A 24,693-nucleotide genomic window follows, 5' to 3' on the forward strand; every position below is an offset into this window, starting at 1 on the left:
TTAGGACAAATGTTTCCAGGGAAAGGGGTCTTAAGCCTTGGCCGGGGCTGCCAAGGGAGGGGGGTGAGGCCCCATCCCTTGAGCGATTTAAAGGCCGGGGTTCCATAGTGCTTAGAGACATGGGTTAGTGATGGGTTTTATCAGAGTGAGGTTGATGGTTGGACTAGATGATCTGAAAGGTCCCTTCCAACCTCAACAATTCTATCATTCTATGATGTGGTGTTTATCACCATAGCCCCCAGCAGTCCCACCGAAGAATCCATACCCACCACAGACTCCTAAACCTGGATAGCGCTGGCTTTCCTACACGTTGAAACAGAAGTATATAATGAATATATGTGGCATCAAAATCTGTCCTTCAGAGGGGAAATAGGTCAAGCTCAATAGAGGTTAATTCACACTTTAATCCATCCACTCAGGCATGCATGTCCCACTTAAAACTCTGCAGAGCGAGGCGAGCACCACATTGTCTATTCTTTTTCCTCTGGCCAGAATGGCATTCACACTGTGTAATTATAGACAGATAATTATAGCATGTATCTTTTCAGAACCCTGTTTTCATAAGCAAAGAAATTGCAGGAATGGTATTATTCATCAGGTGCAAGCAGGCCATTTTCTTTGCTTTCCAAATGTCCTAGTTGGAAAATTGTTCAGCACCTTTGCCCGAGTTCAGTAATACTGCTGCCGGGTTTTAGCTTGTTTTGCTTGATTTGGGTTTTATTTGCTCAGCATACACTGCTGATGACCCAGGCTCTCATTTGGTAAATACTGCTGTGATGAAGTTCACTTTCTGGATCTACTTAGATCTCTTTGCAGCAAACAAGGATTTGGCCTTGCGTCTCTTTGAGCAAACAAAAAAAATTATGCATGAGAGGGAAAGCTTCTGTAGGGTGGTCTGGCTGTACGCTGTTGAGATCTTAACAGCAGCAACCCATTTTCTTTGGCTCTCCAGGTCTTAACTAACATCTCATTTACATCTTCTGTTTCCTGCCTAGAGGATATAATGAGCCTGATGGAGGGGGCAGGTGGTTTTGCACGCATGTTGCTCATAATACCTTTGGTAGGGAGACATCAGAGTGCTCTATACTCACAGAACAGGGGAAGAAAGTAGGTCCTGAAAGACCAACCTGAAGCCTCTTCAGAGCTTGTTCTGTCTGGGTTTCCCTCTGCAGCTTCACAAGCTCCTTCCCTTGACTATTTGTCCCTGCCTCCTCGCTGTTTTCCTCCTCAGAGCTGTTTCCAGTGCAGCAGTTCGTGGGGCACCATGGTGAGCCAAATAAATCAGCGAGCTTTCCTGAGCTAAAAATACCCCCCGTCCATTTATTTATTTATTGCTCTGCATTATTTGTAGCTTGGATTGACTCTTTGGCATGGAGAGGGAGAGGGAGAAGCGCAAGAGTGACCATGCCCTCTGACTGCTGCATCAGCCTTGACCCATTAAGCAGTGAAAAAGTCCATGTTTCTCAAGACAGCTGAGCTGAGTTCAGAGCTCCAACATTTGTCTGACCCCGAGGGAAGCACCTTCCCTAATCTGTGTAGTTTCTCCTAGGGTTTGTGGCCGTGAGCGGGACTCCTTGTTGTACGATCCCAGTGGTGCCAAGCCACGTAGGGTCGATCATGGTGACGGGTGGCCAGGAGGATGCTGCCAGAGAAGACTCCTTCTTCCACCCTTCCTTCCGTTCAGATGTAGCATAAAAAAATGCAGATTTTGCATAGGGCTTGTCTTGAGTACCAGGGGCAGGTCTTTGTTGTTTAACACCAGAGAGGCAGCCAGAGCATCAGGCTGTTTGTGGTCCCTGAAGACCATGACAGGCTGACTTACATGTCTTGGGTTCTGTGAGCACTCTGAACTGCACCTGCTCCTCCGTTGTATTTGAGCGCGTTTCAAAATTCAGATCTGACATGCCTCAGCTGAGCATCCGAGCTGAGGTTTGGAACCACCTGGGAATGTTTTATTACTGGGCTTTTCCCCAGTTGGAGGACAGTATTTCTTAAAATTCAAGACGACCTCTGAAGGACTCTGACTTTTCCCATGAGTTCAAAGCCTCTCCACCCCCCTCCCCAACAACAACCCATTTTACAAGGCAGGCCAGTGCATGACAATATTTCTAACTTTCTGCCATCAAAATGTGACCACTCCACAGAGTGAAACCCCTCCTTTGGCTCTGGCTGATAATTCGTTGTCCTCATGCTAGAGGCAGAAGGCGACAAACGCAGATTTTAGGCATGAACACGTTGGAACAGTTAAGTCTGAAACTGGAACGGAAAATCCTGCTTAGAAATTTCTCATCTGTTCAAAGCAAATATAAAAAGGGTCATATTCTACACTTGAGGCTCCCGTAGTTACATGCGGCTTAGATGGTGTAATCACGGCCCCTGTTAAACTGTCCCCATTTACTCGCAGTTGTCACTCTGATCCCAAACACCAGAATGTTTATCTAGATGTATAATGAGAAATAACTGAGGAATGTGAGTGAATAGCCTTGCTTTAAAGGCGGAGGAAGGGTATTTAATCCGTTATCACTGCAGCTCCTTAATGGTGATGACTGTGCTGAGAAGTAACATATGTTGAGTGGATGGTTTTGACGATTGATAACTGTGGTTTTTATCACTGCTTATTAAGTTATTTTTCCTACTAATAAAACATCAGTTGTCGGGTAAATCTTCAACAGGTGTTGTCTAGCTCCGAAACTTATTTCCAGCTTTGTCAAGAGTCTTGGTTATTTGCTTTACAGCACCCCACACAATGGTGTTCCAGTTCGGGACTGGGGCTTCTAGGAATTATGGCTCTGCAAAAGTATCATTTAACTTATCATTTGCTGCAAGTTAAAAGAATGCAGTTCTTTCAGTGTGTGTAATGAGGTCAGGCTGGGGTTGCGTTATAGCGATGATGAGGTAACAGCCTCCTTTGGCTCCCACTGATGAGCAAAGTTGGGCTGATGCTTTCCACCTGGAAGGTGGTGTGAAGTTTGGTACCGTGTTGCCCTCTGTATCGTTCTTCTTTTGTCTGTATTAGCGTAACTCAGAGGTGTTTTAATTTTAACTCTCTTAAGGATAGCCCAGGGACTGACTGGATGAGTACAGAGTATCTGAGGCTTGCCTTTGGTGGTTTTTTTCTTGAAAGCAATTTGTGTTTTGCTCTTCCACTGCAATCCAATGTAGAGATGATAACTTTTGTCAGTTCCTCTAAGTTTGGTAAAGCAGAGTAATAGAATTTCAGGTGGTGGCTAGTTTTTCCATCATGCAGTCATAAATGTTTGTGAACTCAGTGGTGCTCTGTGCAGCACTGCTTCATAGAATCACAGAATGATCTGGAGTTGGAAGGAACCTCTGGAGATCATCTAGTCCAACCCCCTGCCAAAGCAGGGCCACCCAGAGCAGGTCCCACAGGAACGTGTCCAGGAGGGTTTGGAATGTCTCCAGAGAAGGAGACTCCACCACCTCCCTGGGCAGCCTCTGCCAGGGCTCTGCCATCCTTGAAGTAGAGAAGTTCCTCCTCATGTTGAGATGGAACTTCTTACATTCAAGTTTGTGCCCATTTCCTCTTGTCCTGGTACTGGCACTTCCTTCCCACCAGCAAAGCTGGCTTAGGTGGATTTGTGTGCCAAAGCTGAATATGCTGGGAGATCTCCTGCATCTATCATACTCCCAATATGTCAGAGTGGCAAGTGATGTGTGAGTTCTGGAGGACTTCTAGCTTGAGAGGTCCTGCAGAACGCCTCCCCCCAGCTCCCTCCCACTGAGCTTACAAAGAGACCCACTGCCCCCTCAGGGAAATCAGTCACTTTTGGTGATACCTGGCAGCATACTGCTTTCAGTAGTGTTTGATGGCACTGTATTAATGCCCACTCCTCAGGAAATGAGTTATATTTGTGATAGAGAAGACTCAGTGCTACTTATGTACAAAAGTTTCATCTTGAAGTTTTTTATCTAACAGAAAGTGATGGAAGGCTATTCCAGTTCTTAATTCCAGTACATCCCTGTGCCTGGGCAACATTGCATGCTCCCTACAGTGTTGCCATTAGGGTCAGGCAAGATAATGGTCTTGTTTCTTATGAACCTCTGATGATGCTTCACTTACTGCGGTGCTTGTAAAGATAGGTGGGCAACAAGTCATCTACCCTGTACTTATTCTTGCTTTCCTTCATGAGCCTTTCTTCTTTCCTCCACAGTTTGTCAAGGGACGAATAACAAGCTGACCCAGCTGGGACACGTGGAAGACCATTTCACCAGCCTGCAGAGGATGTACAACAACTGTGAGGTGGTACTCAGCAACCTAGAGATTACATACGTGGAGCACAATCGTGACCTCTCTTTCCTGAAGGTTAGTGTTCTTGGCCAATGTGGCCTTCCCTGCTAAAGGAATCTTACTTTGCTTTTAAGTGCAGAGGATCAGCCACCTACAAAGTTCTGTGGTGATCCAAACCCATAGCTAGCTAATCAGAGAACTTGCAGATCACACTCTCAGCTTACCTGTAGGCTGCAGGATACACTCAACCAGACTGTACTAAATCAGATACTGTGAGAAATAGCTTTTCAAGCACCTGCCAACTGCACACCCATGCTGGCTGCCATGCAGATGAGATTAATCTTATTTATAAGTATTATTACATCTTTACCCATTGCCTCACTCCTCAGAGGGCTTTGTGGTGCTGCTGGGCAAAGCAGAGCGCCAAGTGAGTGGCCAGTGATGGCAGACTCTGAAATGTGGAGGCCCTTACCCTTCCCTCCAAGCTGTGACCCCTTCCCCCGCTGTGGTGGTGAGTGCCTCTCCAACCTGTGCAATAACTTCCCACGTGGACGCTTCTTCAAGATAATCCTCTGCAGTTGACACATGGGCTACTCCCGTCTTAACGTTAGTTTTGGGCACAAGCACAGGAAGGACCATGGCAAGCTGAGAGGGGAACATACGGGATGTATGTTAGAACGCAGCTGTGGCATGGGCAGGAGCACTGTCTGCCATAGAATCATAGACTTGTCCAGGTTGGAAGGGACCTTTCAGATCATCTGGTCCAACCACCAACCTCACCCTGATAAAACCCATCACTAACCCATGTCTCTAAGCACTATGGCAACCCGGCTTTTAAATCCCTCCAGGGATGGGGCCTCAACCCCTTCCCTGGGCAGCCCATCCCAAGGCTTAAGAACCCTTTCCATGGAAACATTTGTCCCAATCTCCAACCTGAACCTCCCCTGGCACAACTGGAGGCCATTTCCTCTTGTCCCATGGCCTGGGACTTGGGAGAAGAGACCGACCCCCCCTGGCTACACCCTCCTTTCAGGGAGTTGGAGAGAGCCAGAAGGTCTCCCCTCAGCCTCCTTTTCTCCAGGCTGAATGCCCCCAGCTCCCTCAGCCTCTCATCAGGAGACTTCTTCTCCAGACCCCTCACCAGCTCCGTTGCCCTTCTCTGGACCTGCTCCATCCCCTCAATGGCTTTTTTGTGGTCAGGGCCCCAAAACTGGACCCAGCCCTCGAGGTGGGGCCTCCCCAGTGCCTGATACGGGGGACAGTCACCTCCCGAGTCCTACTCCCCACGCTGTTCCTGATACAGACCATGAGGACCTCCAGGTTCTGCCTCCTGCAGAGGCTGGACAAGGGGTACAGTTCTGCTGCCCTGCTGCCAGGCTGCCACCAGTGGCTATAGCATTGCACCTGAGGTTATATTTATTTTTTTTTAAATAAAGTGTTTTAAATGCATTGCTTTTCACATGCCTGGTTATCAGATTAGGAGGTTTTTAAAGAAAGAGGCAAAAGAGGAAGAAGGTTTTTTTGACGTGATATGTGTGTGCCTTGTATCAAGAGCTCTTGTTTAGTAGCTTTGAATAAGCAAGTCAGTCCCCTTGGTTGAGAGGAGTAATCTGTTTGTGTAAGCTTTCATCTCAAGGAGCAAAGAAAGATAAAAACACGTTTCATTATAGTAACAAGCAAGAACATCAGAAAAGAGATGGCTCAGACACATAGGTTAAAAGCATGATGGTGTTGCCATTTTTCTTTCCCAAGCACAAGTTGACCGTGGAGCTCAGTGTTCCCAGGAACATAACAGGTCTCTTGAAAACTCATTGGTAGTCTTCAAAGAATAGGAAAATACCCTAAGTGATAGCATGAAGGTTTTTCATTTATGGTGATTTTTGTAGGAAATAGATAGAAATGCAAACATTTCGCAGTACAAGACAGAAATTAACCTATGCCCTTCAGGGGCAGTGCCTCACTTGCCTTTTTGACCCGTAACTAATTATTGCTTAAGAGGGAGAAGGTTACCTCATCTTCCCCTCTGCTGAGCACTGGAGGATCCTCAAGGGAAGGGGCACAGAAGAAGGTGTGTAAGAGCCTCAACCAGAGGGCATCTCTGCTGCCAGTGGTTGGAAGCTGGGCAAGTATTCAGGAGAAGCATCGTACTTGGTTGCCATATCATAAATGCTTGCCCTGTTCTCCTGCATCCCCTGGGCAGCCTCACTTGCCCCTGCTTGGGGACAGAACAGGGGTAGAGCTGGACATTTGGAATGACCCCCTGGTGATTGCTCTAAGGGTCGATTTATACCTGCTTAGACAGCAAAGTTTTCCACATAGTCCTTTCTTGTTCTTGGATTTATTTATTTTTTAATGAGATTAAGTGGTTTATTGTTCCTCGAAATTGAAAGATGGTGGATTGGAGGGATGGGAGGAGGAAAGCGGCACTGTCAAGAGTAGAAGAGCCCAATGGATTAAGCACCTTGTTTCTTCTGTTCTTCTCTCAGACGATACAGGAGGTTGCAGGCTACGTGCTCATCGCGCTTAACATGGTGGATGTCATCCCCCTCGAAAACCTCCAGATCATCCGAGGCAACGTGTTGTACGACAACTCTTACGCCCTGGCAGTTTTATCCAACTACCACATGAATAAAACCCAAGGACTCCAGCAGCTGCCAATGAAACGGCTATCAGGTGAGACCAGGGCAAGAGGTGGAGGCACCTGTAGTGCAGACTTCAACTGTTAGGTCATTGGTGTCAAGATCTGATTGAAGATCTCCTCTCAAAGTCATGTGCCGTCAAATCCTGCTTTAAAAACAAGGATCTAAATGCAGTTTCCCAGTTTCCTAATTGCTCTCCTACCAGCCAGCCTTCTCGAAAGATGAAGAAAGCTCATCCTTTGCCATTGCAGAAAAATCCAGAAAATCCAACACGTCAGCAGGGTGGTGAGATTTATTTGTGTCCTCCAAAATGGCAAAGAAGTATCCACTCATTATTTTGCATTATTAGATTCCAGCACATACACGTCAGTATTTTCTGTCGAATTCCAGTGGGAGCTGCTGGTATGAGAGTGAAAGTCTGACACAGTCTCTGCCTGTGCACACAGCAGTGTCATCTCTGATGAGTGCAGTGGCCTCTGGAGGTGGCACCAAGGCAGAAAGCCACATGTCGTGGCATCTCAGTGGCGTCCAACAGCAGCCAACCCTCCAGAACCCATCAGCATGGTGTTAGCTGCACCATCGGGAGTGCTGGTGCCGTGCAGATTGTCCTTTGCTGTCCCCATAGTGTGACTGAAGTGAAGAAATAGGTGTTTTCCCTTTCTTTAGATCAGAGACAGAAGATGGGCAGCTTGCTTCACTTACCAATTTTTTTTTCCTTCCATGGCAGAAATTCTTAATGGAGGCGTTAAAATCAGCAACAACCCTAAACTGTGCAACATGGACACTGTTCTCTGGAATGACATCATTGACACGAGCAAGCAGCCCCTCAAAGTGCTTGAATTTGCAAGCAACCTGTCTTCTTGTGAGTATTAACTTAACAAAAACGTGCTCCCCAGTTTCAAGAGAGAACAAACATCTCATCTTCTGTGCGGTGGGTTCTAGGTCCACCAGTTTCTACATGCAGGGCCACCAAGCCCTGTTCCAAGGGAATTCCTTTCATATCTTCACCACTGGCCTAAGATAAAATTTTTAATGGTGGTTAGGTCCTTAACTCATAGCTCAGTGAAGTTCTTGGGAAAGCTTCTCTTGATTTCAGACTGTACCCTACACGTGTGTTCTTCAAAGACAGCTCAGAATAACATGTACTCATTTGCTTTCCAGCAGTCTTCTGTCTAAGGCTCTGGTGTAGAGGACCCATTATGGGCACCTTCATGGAGTTACTGTGGGACTTGAAGCCTTTTTAGCTGGAAGGCCCAGGATGAGTGCTGTAAAACTCTGGTGTTTTGGGCTGCACAGATTACTGTTGCCAAATTAATGATAAACAGGCAGATAAATCTGATGCTTTAGATCAGCAGGGAGGTGAGCGTGTATGCAGAAGGTTTTGTAGGATATGCTTAGAGCGGGCTCAAGCTAACCCTTCAGCCTTACGAGTCCCTTGTAAAGTCCCCAGTCGTTTCACGGAAAGGAGAGTTTATTTTCATTTCTGAGCATTTCATTTCTGGCACTATAAATTGGCAGAAAAACATATTTTCTTTATCTTCTCCCAGTTGCGTAATTGCCTGAGAGCTAATAGCCAACCTCTTGTGTTGACATATTTTTTCTGCAGAGCCCTAGCGTAATCAAGGAGTTGCAAACTATACAAGTCAGCACAAGAGGCTGGCTCTAAACACCACAGAAACGTTAACCTTTAACTTTTCAACTTAAAAAAAAAAAAAAAAAGAGAAGTTCTTTGGTCCCGCACCAAATCAATCAACTCTTGGACAAGTATTGGCATTTGTTCAGCTTTTTGATGGGCAGTGGGGAGGAGGGAGAATCATGTGCTGTGAGCAGGAAGAATCACTGTCGTAGGAAATGCCTCTTAAATGTAGTGAATTCCAGATTAATCTGCTTAGACAGCCAATTATGGCTTTAGCGACGATCCCATAATCTAAAAATAAGTTGCTTCTCTGGGACTGTACTTGTCATTAAAAGAAAGAAAAAGAAGAAAAAAGGAGAGGAGAGGAGAGGAGAGGAGAGGAAGAAGGAGAGGAGAGGAGAGGAGAGGAGAGGAAGAAGGAGAGGAGAGGAGAGGAGAGGAGAGGAAGAAGGAGAGGAGAGGAGAGGAGAGGAGAGGAAGAAGGAGAGGAGAGGAGAGGAGAGGAGAGGAAGAAGGAGAGGAGAGGAGAGGAGAGGAGAGGAAGAAGGAGAGGAGAGGAGAGGAGAGGAGAGGAAGAAGGAGAGGAGAGGAGAGGAGAGGAGAGGAAGAAGGAGAGGAGAGGAGAGGAGAGGAGAGGAAGAAGGAGAGGAGAGGAGAGGAGAGGAGAGGAAGAAGGAGAGGAGAGGAGAGGAGAGGAGAGGAAGAAGGAGAGGAGAGGAGAGGAGAGGAGAGGAAGAAGGAGAGGAGAGGAGAGGAGAGGAGAGGAAGAAGGAGAGGAGAGGAGAGGAGAGGAGAGGAAGAAGGAGAGGAGAGGAGAGGAGAGGAGAGGAAGAAGGAGAGGAGAGGAGAGGAGAGGAGAGGAAGAAGGAGAGGAGAGGAGAGGAGAGGAGAGGAAGAAGGAGAGGAGAGGAGAGGAGAGGAGAGGAAGAAGGAGAGGAGAGGAGAGGAGAGGAGAGGAAGAAGGAGAGGAGAGGAGAGGAGAGGAGAGGAAGAAGGAGAGGAGAGGAGAGGAGAGGAGAGGAAGAAGGAGAGGAGAGGAGAGGAGAGGAGAGGAAGAAGGAGAGGAGAGGAGAGGAGAGGAGAGGAAGAAGGAGAGGAGAGGAGAGGAGAGGAGAGGAAGAAGGAGAGGAGAGGAGAGGAGAGGAGAGGAAGAAGGAGAGGAGAGGAGAGGAGAGGAGAGGAAGAAGGAGAGGAGAGGAGAGGAGAGGAGAGGAAGAAGGAGAGGAGAGGAGAGGAGAGGAGAGGAAGAAGGAGAGGAGAGGAGAGGAGAGGAGAGGAAGGAGGAGAGGAGAGGAGAGGAGGAAGGAGAGGAGGAAGGAGAAAAGAAAAAGAAAATAATAAGGAGGGAGGGAGGGGAAAGAGCCTGGCGCTGAACCTTCAGGGTCTGGCAGATTGTCCATCTATCCTACCACCTCTCCACTGATTGTCCATCCGCCGGCTAGTCCCGCGCCGAGGAGTATTTTTGGCAAAGGGCGGGAGGCGGGTGCAAAGCAGACAAGTTGAATGACTTTGTGGTCGGAGGAGCTGGCGGTTGCCTGCGAATCCAGTTGGGTTTGTTTTCTTTTTAGAACCGCGTTGTTCAGAAACACTGATTTACATGTGGCCTGTAGCGAGCTGCTGGCACATGCCCGGCCGCAAGCCGGCGGTGACTTGCCGTTGCATGCAAACTCCAGCAGAAGGGCCAGCTGGGCAGTCCCTGAGATTCCCTTTCCTGGGAAAAATAGACCTCTTTCGTAAGCCAGACTGGCTGGGTGTTGCACTCTCGTGCTCAAAGGTGTGGAAAGCTGCACGTAGGAAACCAGAGATGAACAAAGGATAAGGACGTAAGGTCCGGCTCACAAAATTTTGGAGCTCTGGTTCTCAAAATAGGTGCTTCCTCCCCTGATTTTTACCAAGAAGGAAAGCTCAAGTCTTTGTTTTCTGTGTCGTTGTCCATGTTTATAGAATATCAACACTCTGCTCTCGTATTTTAGGTCCCAAATGCCATCCGAACTGCACAGAAGACTACTGCTGGGGCCCTGGTGAACAGAACTGCCAGACATGTAAGCCTGCAGATTAATTAAGAAATACCTTGTGTTCTCTGACATACTAAATTTCTATCTAATGAAAAACTAACCCGCCAAGCGTGAATTAGCCACATGTGTTTCACACTTGTCCTTCTCTGCATCCCACTACACTGGGTCTTCTGGAAGCCCACCCCGGAGGGACGTGGCCTGCTTCCCTCTCTGCAGAAGCACAGATGCAGGGAGGACTCCCATGCCTGCCCCCCCCCCCAAGTAGCTCCATTTCTGGAGGGGAAACCTGGGGGTTGTTTGACTTGGGTCACCCATCTGCCCTTGAAGACATTTATTCTTTAGGTTGTTTTACCATACAAGAGAGGACGCGGTAGCTGTGTGGTGAATTGTTCCTCTTCCTGCTATTTCCCACAGAGCCATTCTGCAGGCCAGTTAACGATACTTTGGATTAATTTCTACTATTTCTACTTCTAATTACTACTAATTTCTACAATGCAGCAGCACAACCCATTTTTTTATTGGCTTTAATTCCTCTTTTTTCAATCCCCATATGTTGCTTTTGTAGGCACAAAAGACGTCATCCTCATGTGGGTCATCACACTAATTACCATACTCAGAGGACTTTTGGAATGCTCTCATAAAATGCATAGCTGTTTTTTGATTTGCAAATGGATATATTTGGCATTGTGAGGTTGTTCAGTTTGGCTACCCATGCTTTACTGTAAAACTTTGCAGGTGGGATGCTTGCCTGACATTGAGAGAGCAACAGAAACATCCATTTCGAAGTGCTTGAGATTTTGCAAGGCTTTATTTTTGCTAAAGGAAAAGTTGAGGAGGAAGACCCATCTCAATTTGTTTCACTACTTCGTTATTTTCTTTTTCTGTAATAAGTGGGGAAATGCATTGTTTCTGATTCTTTGTTTTGTGTGAAGTTCAGTGGAAAGCCTGTTGATCTAGACACAGCGCAAATGAAAGCAACATCCTATCTTTGGTTTTCCACTGCAAACCATCACCTAAACCTCAGCTTCTTGCTTGCAAATATCAGGTCAAATCTGTACGTTTTCTAGAGCTTAAGCAGAAAGGAACATACAGCTTTTCTCTCTTTGTTTAGTATAAGCTTTAGGTTTTTTTCAGTCAGCTCTGCAGTTTGGCTCTTGAGGTGTGCGCACAACGCCCTTCCCAGGTCGGTCCCCACAGTTGATGCCACACAGCTGTCCCAGGGCCTTGCCAAACCTCAGGTCTCCTCCCTGCAAGCTTCCAGCATTTACAAACTCTTGCTGGCTTGGGGAGGATGACTAAGGAGTGCATAAACCCAAACCCTTTGTGGGCTCTGGCTCCCCTCTCCAGGCATTTGAGAATCTGGCCAACTGAAAATGTATCCCACATTTCCACATGTGGGAAAGTTTGGGGGTGATACTTATCTTTCTCCTTCAACAAACGTGGGATATTCTGTGCGAAATATAAACGTTTGCCATGATATATGTTTCCAGCAGGAAGCTCTCGTCAATAGCTATCAAAGTGACGAGCTGTTTTACTCCCCTGCTGATGCTTATGCAAAAAAATCATATCAAAATACTGTTCGTGTAGAACAATGTGCCTTTTATTCCCATTCCTAGTTGAACAGAGGAGTTGCTATCAGAGAAGCTAATAAATATTGTGGAAACAATCTGTTTCCTAGAAAATAAACAATGTCTTGTTTACAAACCCTCAAGAAAAATGGAATAATACAGTTTGGATACAAAAGCGTGTAACAGAAAAAGATAGGAAATACGATATTTTTTTTTTTAAAAAATCACTGTTATACACCCTGTAGCGGGCTGCAGTTGCCAATAATTTTCTGTTAATTAACAACCATCTGTTTTGGACTTAGAGGAATTCCTGATTGTATTGTAACCCATTGGTGCCAACTGCAGAGTTGATAACAGTTACTGTAGTGTGCAGCTGAAATGCTGAGGGTGCTTATTAGCCATCAGGTCTACCTCATCAGTCCCAGGGTCTCTGGTACCAACACTTTCTATCCATTAATTTCTGGGTTGGTTTTATTTGTTGTTGTTTTTGTGTGTTTTTTTTTTCAATTGTACCGATTATCTTTTTCCCTGCTTTGATATTCAAATGGAGACGCTTTCCCGATTCTCAGCAAAATGTTGCAGGCAGTTTTTGCTTCCCTGCAAAAAGCTGAATCGGGGCCAGTTCTTCCTCTGGGCTGCTGCACTAGTGCAAAACCCTGTGGGAGTTGAGTAATGAAGATAAAATTTGGCCGTGGAATTGAAGCCTAAAGAAAAATAATACAAGATGTGTATGAAATCAGTTTGCTGAGTGGATCTCCCCTCTCTGCAAATTTCTGAGATATTTTCACTACGCTGAAGGGATCCTTCCACCACACCAACAATGTACAGTTTCCCGTTATAGTAGAGAGTCCTGGCAGTCCTCCTCTCGTGTTGTTTTTCCCAAAGCTAACACCAAAAATAACAGATTTTCTCAACAAAACGGAGCCAGATCCTGCTCTTTTGCCCAGCTGTAAGATGTAGTGACTCCATGGAGTTTTTCTTACTTCAGGCATTGATGCCATGGGGACCTGGGTGCTCTTTCTAAGCAGGACACGGTTTGCTGGCTGGGACCAGAGTGCTTAGCACCTCGCAAGAGCCAAGATAATTACTGCTGAACACAACCCACCCACACCAGCTCTCACCACTCCCAAGCTTGGGCCTTTTATGAGGATGGAATACACATCCCATGGGGAAAAATCTAGCACAGATCCCGCACCGGACCTTTTCTCCATATTCCTTGATCTCCTTGAAGCTTAAACGTTCTGCACTCGTGACGTTTTTCCTTTTTTTTTTTTTCCTTGTGTCTTCCAGTAACGAAAGTCATCTGTGCCCAGCAGTGTTCTGGCCGGTGCCGGGGAAAGGTGCCCAGCGACTGCTGCCACAACCAGTGTGCTGCTGGGTGCACGGGGCCTCGGGAGAGCGACTGCCTGGTAACGATGCCACACCACCACCACCATCATTGCTTCAATGGCTGGCATGGAGAAGCAGGCTTTTCAGCTGCACGTCCTCTAGTCTTAGAATCGTAGACTCGTAGAATTGTCTAGGTTGGAAGGGACCTTTAAGATCACTTAGTCCAACCATCAACCTCACGCTGATGAAAACCATCTGCAGATGGTCTGCAGAGCCTCAGCTGCCACCACGGTGCAGTGGTTGTCCATGCCAGCCCAGCTTTGCCGTGTACTCTCAGCGCTAGTCAGTAATAATCTCAATTTACCAAAGCAAAGAGTTGTAAAGGGAATCAAATACGGTGGATCCTCACCTTTTTTTTTTTACATTTCTTTGTACTTCAGACATAAAATCCAAATTTTCCTTTCTGGTTTTCACTCGCTACAAAAATATTGTGTTTCAAGAACACTGGGGCAGCGGCAGGGAGAAGGAGAAAATGGAGATTTTTTTTTTTAGGGAAAAATAAAAAAGCCATTACTTTTCTGCGAGAGTTTCAGGGGGTTGGTGCACACTGTGTTTTTAACTCTTCCCCATATTTGCACTACATTTCACTCTGAATTAAGTGACACTTGAGTAATTGCCACAGAAACCATCCGGTCTGGGTTTTGTTGTTGTTACCCATATTCCCGGTCCCCTTATAAATTGAGTGGCTATGAAGTCCTTACTGGCTCACAGAGAAGACAATAATTCTCTCTTATCTGGGAAGAAAAAAGGGGAAAAGAGAGTGATTATTAATTTAACGCAGAATTAGGTTGGAAGAACCAACTTTTCCTTCATAAATGCCTGCTAAATCGTTCATTACCTGCAGGCAAACATAATGTAATGGCTTCAGTTTAATATTTAGCCAGAAAAGTCGGTAATCAGCAGGAAAGAACTTGATTTGATTTAGGTTATTAAAAAGCAGCCAAGAAAAGTACCTTTTGTCTTGATTTGGTTACTGCTTGTAGGGAAAATTCTTCTAAGGCATGCAGATTTACTCCTGTTCCCACGTGAATCCCAGCAGCTTTCCACCAGAGTGCCAAGGTTTCTTGTTCAGAACAAGAAAACTTCACCTTCTCTCTCTTTTTTTCTTTTTTTTTTTTTTTTTAACAAGTATTAAATTCAATTGCCCAACCTGCAGCAACCTTTCACCTTCAAAGCATGAGGGACCATCCCTACAGGTGCCTGGAGTTTCCATTAGAGCTAAAGAGGCAACAGATGAGCCCATCGGAGCGCTATTAAAGAGCTGGTGTGAAACCATGGTTGCTTTTTTAAGGAGAAGGTGGTTTAATGGGTGCTGTTGTTCAATGACAGGCGTGCCGCAAGTTTCGGGATGATGCTACCTGCAAGGATACATGTCCCCCATTGGTGCTGTATAACCCCACCACTTATCAGATGGATGTCAACCCTGATGGAAAGTACAGCTTTGGAGCCACCTGTGTGAGGGAATGTCCACGTAAGTTCATTTCAGGTTGCAGCCACAGAGGAAGTAGGAGATCGGAGGGAAGTGGGAAGGGACCTGTGTCGTCCCTCTTTGTTATGGCCAAGTGCAAGGACGCTTTCTTGTTCTCCTCAGCTTCTGTGGGAACTGGGAATGGGTGACAAAAAGGGGAGAATAGCTGGTAAAGAAGACAGCCTCTTCAAACTGGCTGCATCCACCACCTCCCCTGATTTTTAACCGTTACATTTTGGCTTCTGGAGATTTTTCTCTTGATGGGGGAAAACAAGCATCTTATGAGAATCATCATAACAACAGCCAAACAAGTCATATGGGATCAATCCTGTGGATTACCAAAGCATTTTGAACTCTTAAGTGGCTCTTTATTAGGACTGATAGAATGTAATTGGTTCAAACGCTCCCTTTCAAGGGCTGTGATCGTTGCTTCCTCTACAGATGCTTGCTTTTTCTTTCATGCTATTCCATGTCCATGTTTTTTTTTTAAACCATTGAGATTTATGTGTAAGAGAGGGTTTAGCTTACAGACTGATAGCCCTTTCTGAGGCTGACCGTTGCCCTGCCTGGCCCTTACCCTGGAGGAGTGAGAGAAGGCGAGGGATCAGAGGTGCTGCGCATCGATCCCAATGGTGGCACTGCTCCACAGCCTGACCTTGGCAATCTTGTTTTATCTTTCTGTGACCATTCCCCTCTCTGTACGATGGTGATAGCATTGTATGTCTGTCTAGCTTCAAAGAATGTTGGGAGAATTAGTAATTAGAGCCTGTGCTTTGCTAAGTACGCCGAAAGTTCAAAACCCCTTTTTCTTTCTAGCACTGAAGTGCCCGTGCAGCCCCCAACGCACCCCTCACATTTCCATGATCTTGATATCCTTTTTTTTTTTTTTCCAGATAACTACGTGGTGACAGACCACGGCTCCTGCGTTCGCTCTTGCAATACTGATACTTATGAAGTGGAAGAAAACGGCGTTCGGAAGTGTAAAAAGTGCGATGGGCTATGCAGCAAAGGTATAAAAAAGCATGGAATAACCCAGTCAGGCTTTGAGGTGCACTTTTTTCAAAGTGCATGGAGTTCTGACCTTCATTAAGTGCAAATTCAATAACCAAATCCAGTGATAGTTTGGAGATCTGACAAGTGTTTTTTTTTCTCTGAAAACATGGCTGTGGAACATGCTCTTCAACCAGGATACACCACAAGCACGACAGATAAACCGCGTTGTGTGCATGTGTATCTTGCACATCAGCCTTCTCCTTTGTTTGTCTTTCCCAGTATATAAAATGTAAATGGGTCAAAGAGAGAGGGGCATGTGCCAGAGCCTAGGTGTAGATATGCTTGGACCAGAGCTGCCCAGCCAGGCACGCAGGAAGCATTTATCCTGTGGTGCTTTCTGAAAAGCAAAAGTAGACAAAAGATCTATGAAACTTTTCTTACAGTGGTAGGTTTGACCATATGGGAGTGCTTTCTGGGCCAATGGCATCTCCATGTTTCATGGATTCATAGAATCATAGAATAGTTAGAATTGGAAGGGACCTTAAAGATCATCGAGTTCCAACCCCCTTGCCATGGGCAAGGACACCTCCTGCTAGACCAGGTTGCTCAAAGGCCCATCCAGCCTGGACTTGAACACTTCCATGTGGTTGGGCTTCACTCTTCTGCCCCCTGACTTTTGCATCTCTCTTCTATCAGTGTGTAATGGCATCGGAATTGGTGAACTTAAAGGGATCCTGTCCATAAATGCCACAAACATCGATTCCTTCAAAAACTGTACCAAGATCAACGGGGACGTCAGCATTCTCCCAGTTGCATTTCTAGGGTGAGTTTCCTGCAGATCCTTCAGCACTGGGGAAGGGCTGGGGAGAAATTCAGGCTGAGCCATTCTTTTCCCAATTCCTCATTTTGTGTATTTCAGTGATGCCTTCACAAAGACCCTACCCTTGGACCCCAAGAAGTTGGATGTCTTCAAAACAGTCAAAGAGATATCAGGTGAGCAATGGGTTTGAAGGTGAGATGTTCTCTGATGGGTGCTGCCAAAAAACACAGAGGGAGAGGAGGGAAATTTTGGAAGCGCGTGAAGAGAAATGCCAGCGAATGGTTTCTGTCTCTGAGCTACCAGGGGGTCACTATTCACAAAGGTGGTCAGCAGCTCTTCGCCAGCATTATGCCCATGTAACCCATCCTGCTCTCCCATCCAAGGTGTGTGGTTTGGCCAGACCATCCCTTCTGCTGAACTGTGTCAGCCCTAGCCAAGAGCAAAGGCAGAGGAGATCCTCAGCCACCCAAGAAGCATGTGGTGATGCAGAGGCGTGCCACTCCGGCTAAAAAAAGCCAAGTGTGTTTCTATTTGTGGAAAACCTTTCAGCAGCTCCTTAGGGAAGCGTGCTCGGTGGCTTGCGTCATCCTCGCAGAGACACCCTCTCCAGCCTGAAGAGCTCTTCCTTGGGGTGGATGTGTCTCCACAAGCACCAAGTGGCCAGCGGAACACTCAGCCGCCGTCTCGCACCAAGTATCAATTAAAAGTCATTTCGTTCTGCCCACTATAAAATGAGCGCAACATCAGAGCTGGCTCCACAGACGTGACTCCGGTTCCCCTTTTCTTTCTCTCTTTTAACTGCCTAGATCCCTTCAGGGTAGCAATGACTAACCCCAGAGCTTCATACAGCAGCCTGCAATTTCCCAAATTCTCCCTCTCCTCCCGAGCGGGGAAATCTGCTTGCCTTAGCACGTCCACTCCGAGCGGCTGTCTGTTCTGCTCCATTTCTGCTTTCTCTTCAGTTTTCCTGTTCCTCGAGGGCAGCTCACGACTGGGATGGAGAGATAGATGCCTTTCTCCCACAGCCTCTCAGCCAGGGTATCTGCTGGCAAGAGCCACCGCCGCGGGCGGCTCAGCGAAGCAGGACGTGCAGCTCACTCTTGCACTCCGAAGCCCTCATGGTGGGCTGAGAAGTAAACTGTTTATAAAACGGGGGTTTAAAAATATCTCCCTGCTCCTTGAAATGTCGTGTTTCTCCGAGATTCTCAGATAAGCACAGGGAGAGCACAAGCACCTTCTCCCGGCACAGGAGGAGCTCAAGGAGGAGGTTCTGCTGCCAATACTGCCTGCGGTTTTGTTGTTGTTATTATTATTATTATTTAATCTTCTTTTCTTCATTTCAGGATTTTTGTTGATTCAGGCCTGGCCCGATAATGCTACTGATCTCTATGCTTTCGAAAATCTGGAGATTATACGAGGCAGAACTAAGCAACAGTAAGTAAATCATGTGCCAGAGCAGCTGCCCAAAGAACCTCTGTTTAGAGCTGTGTTTGTCTGAGGGTATACCAAGCGGTGGGATGTGGGTGTCCCCAAACTGGGACAAAATGGGAAAAAGCCTGTGAGGAGTCGAGCACCATCTTCGTAGCGGTAGATGACTTGCCCTGGTAGGATCAAACCTGCAGCCCTGTGCTGAGTGTAGAGGACTGTGCTGAGCCTGCTTGAGGTCCAGGCTCTCCCTGACCAGCCTGGAAGCACAAACAGGACAGAGAACACTCTTTGCAGGCCAGGGCAAGTTATGATGTGACCCAGAAGCACTTTGGGGTTTGAGGTAGCTGGGCAGTGAAGGGTGGAGACCATGTCTACCCGGCAGGGGATCCAGTGGCAACACTTGCAGTGAATCCAGTCTCCACCTGGGCTTACCCCAAGAGGAAGGATGGCTTGGTGGACCAGTGCAAAATAATAGTTGCTCTACCTACAACCATTGTGGGACATCATTTATTTGGCAAACCGCATGTGTCCTGCCTGTTTTAGCTTAAAATGCTCGTGCAAAACCAGATATGAGCATTGCAGTTCTTTTATGATAGGTATGTGATGTACTGGTCGTTAAGCTTAGAGGGCTGAGCAATGTCTTTCTTGAACAAAATTGAGTTCACAGCAATACACGTTGGAAAACCAGAAGAAAAAAGTGCTGAGTTAAACCCTGCTAATTCTCATTCTCCCGTGTTTTCTTCTTTCTCCATGTCCATTTTAGTGGCCAGTATTCCCTTGCTGTTGTCAACTTGAAAATACAGTCCTTGGGGCTGCGCTCCCTCAAGGAAATAAGTGATGGAGATGTTGCCATTATGAAGAACAAGAACCTCTGCTACGCTGACACCATGGACTGGCGCAGCCTGTTTGCAACTCAGAGCCAGAAAACAAAGATTATACAGAACAGGAATAAAAATGAATGTGGTAAGTCAACGCTGCCTTGTTATCCCCTCTGGAAGCACGTGCTAAAGTGCAAGAATGGTTCAAGCAAGGCTTTTTTCTGTTACACTGGCTGCAAAAATCATCAGTGCTACTGCTTTAATGAAGATGTTGAGGGAAAAGTGGGATTTTTTTTATTTCCCACTGAGTATGTGGACTTCATGGTGTCCAGAAGATGGGAAGGAGCTGCTTCATCACTATGGGCACAAGTGAAGCTACTTAGATTGAAGGACACAGAAGCTAAGTCCAAACATTGGATGTCTTTGGCAAGGTTAAAGCTGTTGTTCAACCATGCTGCTCTTGACTCCAGTGGTCCCTGGGCAGAATTCTCTTTGTAGAATCTGAATTTGTTTTATTTTGGACGTTGATTGAAGAATCACAGAATGGTTTGAGTCAGAAGGAACCTTCAAAGATCATCTAGTCCAAACCCCTGCCACAGGTAGGGACGTCTTCCAGTAGACCAAGTTGCTCAAAGCCCCATCCAACCTGACCTTGAGCATCTCCAGGGATGGGGCATCCACAGTTTCTCTCTGGGCAACCTGTTCCAGTGTCTCACCACCCCCATTGTAAAGAATTTCTTCTTTATGTCCAATCTAAATCTATTCCTCTTTCAGTTTAAAACCATGGCCTTGGTAAAAAGTCTGTCTCCATTTTTCCTATAACCCCCCTGTATATATTGAAAATTTCCTAGTAGAGTCTCCCTGGAGCCCTCTCTTCTCCAGGCTGAACAACCCCAACTGGCTCAGCCTTACACTGCCTTAGCTTTATCATACAACTCTTAAACTGGCCCAGGGGAGCTCGTTCTTACTTTGAAAAGCTGGAGTCACTCTTCATTTCAGGCTTTGGCAATTAAGAGAAGTATGAATATTCCTCTTTCACACTGCCAGGACCATTCACATCCACTTTGGACCAGGTTGGAGAAGCGGGCTGGTCAGGATGCCGTCACTTGCAGTGCTGTGTTTGCTGCCTCTCCTGCCTTGACATTCATGGCTTTTTTTTTTTTTTTTTTCTCTTTCTTGTCTCTCTTTCTCTCCCAGCTGCTGCCAGGCACGTTTGCGACCCCCTGTGCTCGGACGTGGGCTGCTGGGGCCCTGGTCCCTTCCACTGCTTCTCCTGCAGGTTTTTCGATCGCCAGAAGGAATGTGTGAAACAGTGCAATATCCTGCAAGGGTAAGGTGTCTGGGGGGTGCCTGAGGTTTTGGCAGTGATTTGGGGGTTTTAGAACACGTTATAGCAAGGAAGAAAGGATTTCACCAGCTTTGCACAGATGTTGTGAGAACACAGTACCTAAAGAGAAGGAAAAGCCAGGAGCTGAGGTAGTTCTCCTTCCCTGTGCAGGGAAGAGTGTGGCCAGCAGGTTGAGGGAGGTCATTCTCCCCCTCTGCTCTGCACTGGGGAGGCCACCACTGGAATCCTGCGTCCAGTTATGGGCTCCCCAGTTCAAGAGAGACAGGGAACTGCTGGAGAGAGTCCAGCGTAGGGCAACAGAGATGATGGAGGGATTGGAGCATCTCCCTGAGGAGGAAAGGCTGAGAGAGCTGGGACCCTTGAGCCTGGAGAAGAGAAGACTGAGGGGAGGCCTTATGAATGCTGACAAGTGTCTAAAGGGTGAGTTGAAGGAGGATGGAGCCAGACTCTTTTCGGTGGTTCCCAGTGACAGGACGAGGGGCAACGGGCACAAGCTGGACCATGGGAAGTTCCACTCCAATGTGAGGAAGAACTTCTTTGGGGTGAGGATGGCAGAGCCCTGGCAGAGGCTGCCCAGGGAGGGTGTGGAGTCCCCTTCTCTGGAGATCTTCAAGCCCCACCTGGATGCCATCCTGAGTGATGTGCTCTGGGCAACCCTGCTTTGGCAGGGGAGTTGGACTGGATGGTCTCTAGAGGTCCCTTCCAACTCTGACAACTCCATGGTTCTGTGATCCCTTAGGAGTTTGCTCCGATCACAGCGACTATCCTGAAAACATCCCCTTCAGCCTGCCAGGAGACAATCTGGAGACTCAAGAAGGCTAAGCCTTACGCTTCCTTCCTCAAAGAAATCAAGGAGCTTAAAGCCCCGGTGAAAATCCAAGCTATGCCCCTCATGCCAAGCACATGGGGTGAGAGGCAGAGCCAGTTGTGGTCACCAGGAGCTCTGTCACCCCTAGATTAGGGCTCGGGAGGTTCCTTACTGCAAAAGGACTCTCATGTTGGCTCAAACGAGGGGCTGATTTGAATGAACTTTCATCCAAAAAAGTCCTGGGAGCAGCAATTTCAGGCCAAAATTATTGCCTTCCAGCTTCTCTCACTCAGGCCAGGGAAAAGGCGTCTCGTCAGGACGGCGGGTGGGTCCTCCAGTCCCTTCAACACGTGACATGGGCGGGAAGGGCATGGCAAGCACCGACAATTACAGGGATTTCTTTAAATAAATCTTCCAAAGTTTGACTTTTAATAATAATGAGTGTTAAGCAAGTACTCAATAGGGCGCTGGTTCCCCTGATGTTTGTATTCCTCTAGCAACTTGCGGTTCAGCAGCTGTCTTTTTTGTAAGTGAATTCCCTCCAGCAGCTCTTATGACCTGAAGGGCAGATCTGGGCATTTTTTTTGTTTCAAATGATGGGTAGATTTAGTTTAATTAATAACACCATCACTTGAAGTGGAACAGCTTTATTGCTATTGAAACCATCTGTTCCCAACTTTCATATTTTAATGATTCATTGTGTGTTGGAGGGAGGGCATGAATTTAATTATCAGTGCATTGCTGTTTAACTTTCTTAATTATTATTTGGAGCCTTGGAATCACTTGAGCTGTTTTTGCTGATCTCTTTGCATCACTACCATTTAAAAGCCTTTGGAAATCATCGCGAATATTCCATGTCGTTAGCTTGAAGGGGAAAGTAAACTAATTTGTGGTGTGCAATCTGGAGTGCCATGTGTTTCACCAAATTTCCCTTACTCTTACCTCCCCCTGGTTGTGCTGAGCGAGTGCTACTGGTGTAACCGGGAGGGTCTCCTCCTATCTCCTCCTGTCTCAGTACCATCAACCCAGTCTAAACTGGAAAAGACACCAAAGGAGAGAAAGGGTTTATCAGTTGTTAGTCAGCCTGAGTTTTAATTCTTTCTCTTTTTTTTTTTTTTTTTCTTTTTCCTAAAGACACCAAAGGAGAGAAAGGGTTTATCAGTTGTTAGTCAGCCTGACTTTTAATTCTTTCTCTTTTTTTTTTTTTTCTTCTTTTTCCTGTTTTGCAGGGAGCCCAGAGAGTTTGAAAGGGACTCCAAGTGCCTCCCCTGCCACCCCGAGTGCCTGGTGCAGAACTCCACCATGTACAACGCGACCTGCACTGGACCAGTAAGGGCAGATTCCACTTAACAAACCTGCTCCTCACGCCGTGCATTAATAACCCATTTCCCATGATGAGATAATCCTGAGGTCTCCTTTACCCTTCTCCCAGGATCAGGCGGAGATGAGGGGATTAGAGGGGCAAGATCTGGGGACAGGGGGACAGAAACGTGAGAGGGAAGCTCAGGGTATCATTTCTCTTTCATTGTGGGGCCTTTCTTTTTGGTGTCTTCTTACAGAAAAAAAGAAAGTAAGTCTTGCTAGTAAATGGGACGATACAGTCATTTGGTGAACTTTTCAGGAGTGTGTAGTTACTCAACAGCCAAGTTGGCTTGAACAAATTAAATTTCCTTATTCACAGGGGAAGAACTGTTAAAAGTAGTGGATTAAAACAGTAACTTTTTGCCTTTTTGAAAAGCCATGAGAAAATTGTGATCGAATCCAGATATTTACTGGAAGATATTCAGGAAAGAGGGTTTTTCACTGACAACCACGTTCCCTCTTCTAACCAGGTTACAGCAAACACATGTGTTGAAGGAATTGCAGGTGTAAATTATGTTCAAAGGCAGTCAAAACAAAACAGTTGGATTTCCAAACTTGTTTAAATATTCCAGATTCATACAAAAGCTTCTTCTACAAAAGTCCGTACAGTGTACTCTTGCCAGTCAGCTGGAGATTTCCTCAATTTTATTCTCCTTTAATTTTGAGAAAACTCTTCTGTGTTATGAAATGTCCCGTTTGGCAAAGGCACAAAATCGTTTCCTTCAGATCAAACATATCTTAATTGTAAAAATTCGCATCCTCCCTTGTTTTTTGGTAATTGAAATCCAATCTCCCGCTTCCCTCAGAGATCCTCCTCTGTGCTACTTAACCCAAGTCTTGAAACAGCTCTTGCCATCCCCTGCAGCCCCAGCCCATCACCAGTCTGCAGAGTCAGGGCTCAGTAATTTGAAGTATTTCTATCCTCTCTTCCAGCTTAGACCACCATGGCCTAAGGGATGTTATTAACATCATAAGCTCCTTCGGGCAGTGACCACCCCCTTGTTCCATATTTGCCCAGTGTCTAGTAATCAGTCCATTATAGAAGCCATTAGACGTTACAGTAATTAAAATAATCTTCCCATAGCATGTCTTAACTATATTCCCACTGAAACTAGCACTGTGGGTCTGGTCTGTTTTTATTTCACAGTAGAATTTGACCCAGAATTGCTGGCTTCGCTGCTTTAAAATATTTAAGGCATTCGTGGTACTGTCATAAATAAATATAAATAATAACAAATAAAGACAGTTCTGCTAAAAATGGCCAAAGGCAATGCCTTTAAACACAAACTAAGTGCTCTTCAAAGTAAAAAAAAAAAAACTCTTGGACTCCTCGGGTTGCCTCCATTATCCCCTGCTTCTGAGAAGCAGGGGAAAGAAGCTGTGTTGAGAAACAGGAAAATAATTATTTGAGTGCTTCAGGGAGGTGTCAGCAGGTCCAGCTCTACGGTTCTAAGTTGTGTGAAGGTAGATTGCACCAGGCAACAGCCTTTGGGCTTAGTCCTTATCAAATTATTCCCTATTTTAAATGAAAAATGCAAACTTTCCAACCAGGCAGATGGCAGAGGGGGGAAAAAAAAGCAGCAACAGTGAAACTCAAGAAAATATTAACTTTAAACATCAGGTACTGCCTTTTGTACGGTCCATTCTGTAACAGCAAATACTTGTGAGAATATCAGGTAGCAAATTAGGTATTATGTAGTCCTATCAGGTAAAATAGACCAGGTGATGCTGCAAACTTCTAGTAGTTGAAGGCGTTTTGATTCATCCTCTGGATTTCCCCCCCCCCCCAATAGTGTGATGTAAGGGCGTCACAAACAAGCTGTTTCTCTTTGCAGGGCCCTGACAATTGCGTGAAGTGTGCCCATTTTATAGATGGTCCCCACTGTGTGAAATCCTGCCCGGCGGGGGTTCTGGGTGAGAACGACACCCTGGTCTGGAAATACGCCGACGCAAATGCCGTTTGCCAGCTTTGCCACCCAAACTGCACCCGGGGGTGAGTAATATCTCGGGCTGAACAGGGGGGGGAAAAAAAGGGGGAACAGCTCGTCCCAAGCTCTCCTTTCCTAACGGTATCATTTCAAACCACTTAGAAGAAGAAATAGCAGGGAGCGAGAGAGGTCACGCAGGTAATGTAAGCAGAGCACGGCAGATT

At 46.3% G+C, this 24,693-nt stretch overlaps 1 protein-coding gene across 2 annotated transcripts in view; it reads left to right on the top strand.

Moving 5' to 3' along the window:
* Nucleotides 1-24,693, top strand: part of EGFR (epidermal growth factor receptor) — a 243,829-nt gene that overhangs the window by 185,275 nt on the left and 33,861 nt on the right. For both annotated transcript variants that reach the window (XM_014946983.1, XM_014946982.1), the window contains 14 exons: nt 4,173-4,324; nt 6,736-6,922; nt 7,616-7,750; nt 10,498-10,566; nt 13,398-13,516; nt 14,826-14,967; nt 15,858-15,974; nt 16,654-16,780; nt 16,877-16,950; nt 18,121-18,211; nt 18,969-19,168; nt 20,221-20,353; nt 22,409-22,508; nt 24,377-24,534. In XM_014946983.1, the coding sequence (XP_014802469.1) occupies nt 4,244-4,324; nt 6,736-6,922; nt 7,616-7,750; nt 10,498-10,566; nt 13,398-13,516; nt 14,826-14,967; nt 15,858-15,974; nt 16,654-16,780; nt 16,877-16,950; nt 18,121-18,211; nt 18,969-19,168; nt 20,221-20,353; nt 22,409-22,508; nt 24,377-24,534 (1,733 nt within the window). In that variant the 5' untranslated portion in view covers nt 4,173-4,243. The remainder of the gene's footprint in view (nt 1-4,172; nt 4,325-6,735; nt 6,923-7,615; nt 7,751-10,497; nt 10,567-13,397; nt 13,517-14,825; nt 14,968-15,857; nt 15,975-16,653; nt 16,781-16,876; nt 16,951-18,120; nt 18,212-18,968; nt 19,169-20,220; nt 20,354-22,408; nt 22,509-24,376; nt 24,535-24,693) is intronic.

Source organism: Calidris pugnax, unplaced genomic scaffold (genome assembly GCF_001431845.1).
Source record: "Calidris pugnax isolate Ruff unplaced genomic scaffold, ASM143184v1 scaffold71, whole genome shotgun sequence".
NCBI lineage: Eukaryota > Metazoa > Chordata > Aves > Charadriiformes > Scolopacidae > Calidris > Calidris pugnax.